The sequence below is a fragment of the Molossus molossus genome, unplaced genomic scaffold (assembly GCF_014108415.1).
Source record: "Molossus molossus isolate mMolMol1 unplaced genomic scaffold, mMolMol1.p scaffold_m16_p_6, whole genome shotgun sequence".
Taxonomy (NCBI): Eukaryota; Metazoa; Chordata; class Mammalia; order Chiroptera; family Molossidae; genus Molossus; species Molossus molossus.
This window is the reverse complement of record NW_023425399.1, coordinates 106,801,793-106,810,433: the sequence shown is the minus strand read 5'-3', so window position 1 is coordinate 106,810,433 and position 8,641 is coordinate 106,801,793. Positions and strand designations below refer to the sequence as shown.

Below are 8,641 nucleotides of genomic sequence, written 5' to 3'. Positions count from 1 at the left end.
AGCTCATTATCTCGATCTCGAGTCAGGAGGAAACTAGCGGCTCTGCTAGCCTTTGAGCGACCTGGGGACTTTCTTCTACGGGACTGTAATGCGGACAGAGGAGGGTCGGGAGGATCGGGAGGGTCGGGTTTGAAAGGCAAGTCGGGCGCGCCGCTGTCCTCTCTGCACACCTTCCTCCGTTCAGAGAAAACTGGGCAGCGGGAAAGCCCAGGGCAGGCGCTCGAGGCGGGACAGCAGACGTCCTGATCCTGGTCATTAAAATCAACTGACGACAGGAAGGAAGCCTATTAACCTCTCTGCCACCCCCTTCCCTTTGCCCCAGGGGAGAAGCGGCTCCTCCTCCTCCTCCTACTCCTCCTCCTCTGGGTCGGAGACCTTGGTGTAAAATGCGAGCAGCCGCTTGCTTCCCGCACCCTGCCCTCCTCCCTGAGCCCAGGAAGAGACAAGAGGGAGGGCGCGGCCCAACGCCGAGCCCAGCAAGTCTGGTAACTCAGCGTGACCAGCCCAGGCGAGACGACCGGGACCCCACGACCCTCGCGCCAGCCACGCACCTCGGGCGCCGCGATCACCTGCAGACCTAAGGAGTTGCACTCTGCACCCCAACTCCTAGCCTGGGCCCCAGCCCCACACAGCGCCCGGGGCCCCGTGCCTTGCGCAGGTGGCGCAAACGCCCCCGCTCTCTGGTGCCCCCTGCCGGGCAGAGGGACGCCGGCGGCCGCGGCGGAGCGGGGCGCAGGGCGCAGGGCAGGGAGAGGGCTCCGGCGCCGGGAAGAAGCCGGGAGCGTCCCTGATGGTGCCGCCGCCTCCGAGCCGGGGAGGAGCGGCAAGGGGACAGCTGGGCAAGAGCCTGGGTCCGCTGCTCCTGCTCCTAGCGTTGGGAGACACGTGGAGCTACCGCGAGGAGCCTGAGAACAGCGACAGGTAAGCGCTGCCGGCCCCCGCTTGCTGCACGCCCGCGCTCGGGGTGCAGGCGGCGTTCCCCACCTCCGCAGCCATCCGCACGCCCTCGCGGCGTCCCGGGCGAGGCTCTCAGCTGTCCCGGGCGATACTAAGCTCTGTCTCCGGGTGACAGTCTACGCGCCCTCAGCCTGGGCGTCCCCCATCCGTGATGTCCCTGCCCCGCATCCCTGCGTTCTCCTGTGATTCGCTTCTTGAGCTCCTGGTCCCCCTGGGGCTGGGTTCGCTCCGTGGGACCCTCGCCCGGCCCGGACCCTGGGGTCCGCGGGGCGTGCGCGCTCTGGCACCAGTGCCTGCTCGGCGCGCGGGGACACGGACCCCCAGCGCGCACCGGCCTGCGCTCCCACGCGGAGGACCAACACTTGTCCTCTCTCTTTTTCGTAGAGAAGTCTGCTCGGAAAACAAAATCGCTACGACCAAATACCCGTGTCTGAAGGCTTCGGGCGAGCTCACCACGTGTTTCAGGTAAGCCTCGGGCTCTGCCGAGTCGCCTCTGTGCACCCTGGCCGGTGGGAAGGCGGCGCCGCAGAGGAGGGGTTGGAGGTGCGCTGGGGGCCTGGGGGACCGGGGGGCCCGGGGGCCAGCGCGCCACGGTGGTGCTGGGACGCGCTGGGTGCGTTCTCCATGGGGCAAACCTTTGTGTGTGTTTCCTGGGCCAGGGCAACGGCGGCACCCGAGCGCCAGCACCTAGTCTGTGCCCTGAGGTCGTGCGGCTGTTTACTGGTCTCCGGAATACTTGCGTGGTGGAGGTTGGAGGAGAGGTTGAACGTTAAAGAAAGTGGATTGGATTGTGGGTGTAAACAGTGAGGCAAAGGCGAATGACTGTATTTTGTTTTGAAAACACAAAGTCAACAAGTAAATACTTGGCCCTCAGCTGCCTTGTGACCTTCTGCCGGGACAGAGTGTAATACATACTGGCCAGGCCTCTGTGGGCAGAGGGAGGGGCGAAGATCGCCGGCGGTTGATAGGTTGTGTTGAGTGGGGAAAAACAACCACAAAAAACGTAGAGATTGTTGAACCACAAGAAGAGGGACAGACTTTCCTAAAATACGGCCCACAGATCACCTGGGTGCTTGTTAAAACTAAGCCTGGGTAGAGCCAGGGAATCTGTAGTTTGGAAAAGGCTCCCCAGTTGGCTCCTTCTCAACAAAAGAAGGGGGAGGCACTGTTCCCTGCTTGCAGCCTTTTGGAGGTGAGGGTTGTGTTTTTCACCCTTGTAGGTATTCTTGGCTGTTGTCCGGTCCTAGCACTGTATGGAGGGGGCATGCACCCACAAGCTGTATTGGTTGTCTGCTTCTGAAAGGTGCTGTGGAAGATACGGGGATCCCCCCGTCACACCAGACTCAGTCTCTGTAAACCATACACCGTTTGGATGGACAGAATAAATATTGGATGGTACTAGGTAATACTGCAACCCCCCGAGGAATGACAAGGAACTTTGACCATTTATAATGTTATAGCCGATGAAACAACTCTAATGCTTCCAGCTGCAAGAAATGTTATTTCATGGGCTCAGGTGGACGTGGTTTCAGGGCTGTCAGGTGAGCGGTACAAAGGTGCCATTAGTTACATCATGTGCTGTGCTTTGAAGTCTGTTCTGGGCAGTGGAATGACAGCCTTTGGAAGGGCTGCCTTCTCCGGATATGGGTGGTGAACGCTGAACAAACGTGATGGTTAGAGGAGGAGGAGGGAAGTGTGTTCAGATGGCAGGTAAAGACTGGAAGAGTTTCACTGGGTAAACCAGGTCACCGAGCTGGTGGCATGACCTGGCGGTGCTGGCACCCGACTGCGTGCTGCGTTTCATCCACACCACCACAGTATTCTTTCCGACACGTTGTTTTCCTAGCACCACAGTACAAAGCCTCTAATTTAACATGGAAAGTGTCCCTGAGATGGTTTGCTCATTTGTTCGGTCCCCGAAGGTCAGGCTGCACACAGATCAGCGCCAGTTACAGAATGCATGTCTAATCTTCGGGAGCCTGAGGAGCGTCGTGTCCTGCGGTCACTTTGCCAGGCTGTTACTGTCGGGCTTGTTTGTTTTTTTTCTCCCCAGATTTTTAAAACAGCGGAGTTTCTTTCACACCTAGACCCTCGAGACACTCGCAGTGTCTTGATGTGTTTTCATTAAGAGGAATGGGAGGGCGTGTTTGCAGCTGGAGAAGATGATGCCCGTGAATATTGTTGTTTGGATTTAAGTGACTCCTTTTATGGGAGTCGAACGTCTATGTGTATTCTATTAGTTTGACACTACTTTCATAATTTAGTACTTTTTTCTTTGCATTCTCATTCCTTTATTTTCTCTTTTAGATATTTTTCAAAATTGAGTTATAAGTAACGTAACATTAGGGACACACATCTAAACTCTTCAGTTACATATGTATACACCATGCAACCCCCACTCAGGGACAATTCAGAACATTTCTAGGACTCCTGAAGGCTCTCTCATCCGGCCAATCAGTACACCCCACCAGAAGTTTGCAAATTCATAAAGACACAGTTGGTTGGCAGTGGCCCCATTTGGCTTTTGAATCCTAGGAATGGAGGAATACTGTGTGCACCTTGGTTGTGAATTCTGGTTGTCCTGGCCCTGGAGACATCGTGCTTATTCGGCTGTGGGCATCACCTGGAAGTTTGTTAGTTCTGGACCTCCGGAACCAGAACTTGCAGGTTACTGAGATATGCATTAAAGCTGGGGAAGCTTCTGCTGTAGAAACCAGGGTCTTCAGCTCGGGTCATGGTGCAAACCCACTTAGCCAGGTCCTCAGAGGAGACGGGTGGGGGGTGGGGCTCTGCAGACAGACCACATTCACCTTAAACCAGACTGAGAACCAGCCTTCCAGGAAGTCCACTCTTCAGCTCTTAGACGACCCCCTGATTAAGCTGTTAGTACTGCAACAAGCTACTGCCTCGGGGATGCTCTCTGACCATGTGAGTCTCACTCCTTACCAGGTGACTTGGGGAACAGCTTTAGCACAAGAGAGAGAACTTCCTGAACTTGCTCAAAATGATTTTTTTAAATGACTTAAGAAATCACCATTGATATGGAGGTTGGGTTTCATACAAAATTGAGTATGGTAGATGCAGTAAATCTGATCTCCTCCCTAAAAGGATATGGAGATGAAAAGATGGGTTGAGAATCATCTGTTCTGCCCCTTCCCCTCATGCATTTCTACCCCGTTTCCCTGGGCAGCACCTCTCCACTTGACAAAGGCTAGTGTTCAGTAACGGCAGTTTGAGGACTGTGTATTCAGCACTGTGCTGTGCACTTCACATACGTTATCACTGGTCCTCAAAGCCACACTGTAGCATTTGCATTCTCAGTTTTACAGAGGAGGGAACCCAAACCCAGAGGGAGTAAGTAAATTTACCCAGAGGGATTAAATTAACTTGTGCAGAGACACAAAGTCAAACCCAGGTTGGTCTGACTTCAGAGCCTGGGCCCTGTCCTCATCCCTACAGATGAGGCTGAACTTTCCAGATCCTGGGATCTAAGTAAGGAAGATTATAAATTCAGATGACTATGAATTTAAAAAGACAGTTTAATAGGAAACTCCCAGCATCCACTATGACCAGAGGGGTTTTTCTGAATTACCATAGCCCTTGGGATCTGTCTTCAACAGTGGACTCTCTATTATCCTATTACACACAAAATTGGTTCATACATGTATAGGTTTCCTTGCTTTGTAGGGTTTTATCTTAATCACAGGATCTCTGTCTCTAGAGACTACCCCAGTGTGCATTGTGCCGATGACCAAAATTAATAAACACTGTTGAATGAATGCCAATGACAGCTTAACAAGCATCCGTGCTCACTTAGCATTGCCATCTGACAGGGCATACTCTCCCGCTAAGGCTCAGAGTTGGTGTGGGACTTGGCTGAGGTTATTGTAGCCAAACCAAGTATATAAAGTTATTGTGCATCACTCCTCTCCTGGCTATTAAAGCTTTTCCCATAAGCTGACTACCCCACCCCCACCCCCACCCCCAGCCATGTAGTTTAACGAAAGGTGTATTTAGTTTGCCTTTATTGGTCTCATATCAATAAAAGGAGATGTTAAAGGCTTCTTAAAAATAAGAGAAAAGGAATACATATGTTATGTGTAGGAAACGTCAATAAAATCCAATTTTTACTGAGTTGAGGCTGTGTCTAATAAACATCCTAGTTAACTTTTTTGATCTTTTAAGGATTTATTGAACATCTATTATAAGCTTAAAATAGTCCTAGAAAATGACCAGAGAATAAGCTGCAGTCCCTGGTCTCAGTTTACAGATTTGATTTTTAGGCAAGCCCTTTGAAACTGTACCCGACGCACATGGCACATGATTGCTTTCAGTCGTGTAGTTTACTAGCAGTGGGTGGGGAGAGATCCCAACAGCTAGGAACCGGTTTATGGCTAAGAGTCGACATTGCTTTTTAACAGTGTTTTTCAACAAGGCTCTTTAACATAGCGTCTTTTAACGTGGCTCTCTAACAGAGTGTGCTCGGTGGTCATCTGTGGTGCATTAGCTACGATGTTCAGTGTTGTGGCTGGTGGACCTCCAGGTGGAGGCCCCAGCTGTCCCTTGCGGGGTCTTCCTGGGCACTGCTTTTGCTCAGGGTCCTGTTCCCCTAGGAAGTAATGACATGGGGATGCAAACCCTCCCACTTTGCTTCATGATAATGCAACAGTGTTGCCAAATCCTATTGAAACTTGGAAGTTAATGTGATATTTCTACAAATGTGTTTACTTGAAATTTGGGGACCAAGAACATCACTTAGAGCCACATCCCCAGATTGAGAACAGTGGACTAAGGGGAAAGACTGGAGAACGCACTGTCTGGTAGGTCCCCGAGTTCCTACATGGTAATGTCAAACGTGCACACTAAGAGAAACTCAGCCAAGGTTTGAATTACAGCTCGACTACTTGTGTTGTGACCTTGAACACTTTCTTTTTTTTAATCCTCACCCGAGGACATTTTTGCATTTATCTTCAGATAGAGCGGGAGGGAAAGAGAGAGAGAAACATTAACTGACTGCCACCCTCACAACCCCAACAGGGGCCGGGAACAAACTGCAACTGAGGTACGTGCCCTTAGTGGGAACCGAACCCGGGTCTCTCTGATCTGCGAGCCGACACTCTAACCGCTGAGCCAAACCAGCCAGGGCTGAACACTTTCTTAATCTCTGTGCTCTAGTTTTCTCGTTTGTAAGGTGAGGACCACATCCGTCCTGGAGTTCCAGGGTTGCCATGAAGATGGGATGAGCTCGTATATAGGGCATCCCTCCAAAATGTATACAGGGTGCTGGTAGATTCTATTACATTTTGAAAATGAAATGTACTTTAACAAACACTGGCTTTATAATTATTCCAAGTTGTATATACATTCCTTTGGGATACCCTATATGGAGGACATGTCCAACGACTAATACCTCTCCGATCACTACTGCATCCCTCCGTCTGGTGTGAGTGCACATGGTACACGCTCCGTGGACATTTGTTGAGTTATTTGTGAGTTTGGGGCTTTACAGTAGACGTTTTTGACAGTGCGAATTCAGACCACAGCCTGAAACACTGAGGGTACTTATGTGCAGTCACACATCAGTTGTCTCTACATGCCCTCCAAACGCAGGGGAGCGTGGGCTGGGAAAATCCCAAAGGACATATCTTTGCTTCCTGTCTTCTACCTGACTAGTCACAGTTCCCAGCCCGTGTGACCATCAGATCAGGTAGAGGCATAGTTACCCCCTGCAGAGGATCTCAGAGGTTGACCCCTTGCCTAGGGTCACGAAGGAGTCTAGGTGGCAGAGACTAGGAATCGCTCCTCAGGCCCTCAGCCCCGGTCCTGTCTCTCTGCTGCCTCCCTGCCTTGTGATCCGCGTCGCCCAGGGCAGGCTCCGAGGCAGCTCTGGGGGAACTGTTGGCTCCCTTCAGGGCACGCAGTCCCCCTTTCAGAAAGCGTTTGTAGGTTGACCGTCTATACCTAATGCTGAGGGGGAGGTGGTCACAAATGCTGTGACGAACAGAGCAGGGGACCGGTGACGGTGGCTTTGTCACAACGGCCTAAGTCACAGGCATGTTGAAGGCAGCCTCAGTGTCCCTGTGCTGGTCCCGTCCCATGGGACAGGCAGCCTGCTGAAGGCCTGAGTCCTCTGTCCCCTCATCCACGACTGTGTCCCCAGAGGTGAGGCCCGTGCCTGCCAGTCCTGCATACACATCGTCGATGGGACCGAGAAAACAAATACATGGGCACTGCAAGTAAGTAATGGGATTCGACCTCACTCTCCAGGCCTTTCGGGCAGTCAGGTTCCCCGCCTGACGGCCGCCCTGCAGACACTGGCTTTGATGGGGCGGGTGATAGTTTCAAAGGCACCCGCTTCCTCCCACACCCTCTTACTCTGTAAGCCGGAGAACAGGTGTTAGAGGGGCGAAGGTAGCGGGCATTGGCCCAGGCAGCCTCCGGATCACTTTTCAGTCGTCGGAGACGCACCACGAAGCCTTCGGAAGCAGCTCACAATCGGAGTCGCCACAAAGGCTGTGCTTTCATGACGCGTCCTCTGTGCTCGGCTGCGGGTCTCATTGTCCCTGAGGTAGCAGATGCCTGACTTCCTGCATTACCGTCACTTCATCTTTTCTAAGTGAAGCTGGGGCGGGTGCACCCGGAAGACGCCAGTGTGCTCTTCCTTTGTTCTAGAATGCTCTATCTTCTTAGGAGAAAGCTCACATTTCAATCAGTAGTTTCCGTGTCATCGCATTTGGCTTCCGAAGCCACCTACCCCGCGGCCCAGCAGGACCCCTCACTTTTGTGCGTTGGAGGGTCTGCCTGCCCGGGGCGTTGCAGAATATCAGGAGAACAAAGGTCCCCCTTCTGCTCCAGTGTATTGCTTCTGTTTGGGGGATGGAAAAGGAAACAGCTGTAACATCTGCAGCTTCTCTTTTGACAGGCTTGGCTCTTCCTTTTCCATGAAGCCATTTACCAGTTTTAAAGTTTTGCCAACAGTTTTCATTCATTTATCCCACCGATACCTGTGAGCTTGCTGTGTGTGCCAAGCACAGTTTCTAGGCACGTGGAATATGTCTGAATAGAGCAGATGCAAAGCAAACAGAAAACAAACTTCTGTTATTATGGAATTTATGGATTTCAATTCAGTGTCTCTTTCAGTAAAGGAATTTTAAGCCAAGGATGACCTTTGGGACATTTTTAGGAACGTTGTTTTTGGCACACATCTGATGAATGTCATATTTTGGGGGCTAGACACGTGAAATTTCCAGCTGTGTCCTTTCAGGAAAAGAAACGCCACAGGTCCAAAGAAGACATGAGAAGCCGGGGATGGTGGGAACCAAAGACTTGTTTCTGCAGAGGTGCTAGCAAGAAGTTTCCACGTGCCACAAGTTTCTTCTGAGCAGTACTGGGATGTGGAAACATTACCGAGAAGTGGCAAATTCTCTGGCCATGTGCCCTGACAGGTGGACAGTGGCATCAGAATTGGCCCACTTGGGACAGATACCTTGGCCAGCTCACCTTGTATTTTCCAACAGTAACTTTAAACAGAGTGCATGCACCCAACATTCCCTGATCTCCTAATAATCTACTGTAGATCTATGGTCAGAAAGGTGTCAGGACCTTCTGGACAATTTGTTTCCACCCTGGAACACCTGTAGGGGGTGGAGTGATGTTATGTCTTCGTGATGCTCCCCATTGAGCA

General features: G+C 51.7%; 1 protein-coding gene across 1 annotated transcript in view; it reads left to right on the top strand.

Annotated features, from left to right (window-relative positions):
- Window positions 1-790: 790 nt before the first annotated feature.
- CCBE1 (collagen and calcium binding EGF domains 1) overlaps window positions 791-8,641 on the top strand; it is a 189,045-nt gene continuing 181,194 nt past the window's right edge. Inside the window, exons 1-2 of the mRNA XM_036245524.1 lie at window positions 791-921; window positions 1,342-1,422. Of these exons, the coding sequence (XP_036101417.1) occupies window positions 791-921; window positions 1,342-1,422 (212 nt within the window). The remainder of the gene's footprint in view (window positions 922-1,341; window positions 1,423-8,641) is intronic.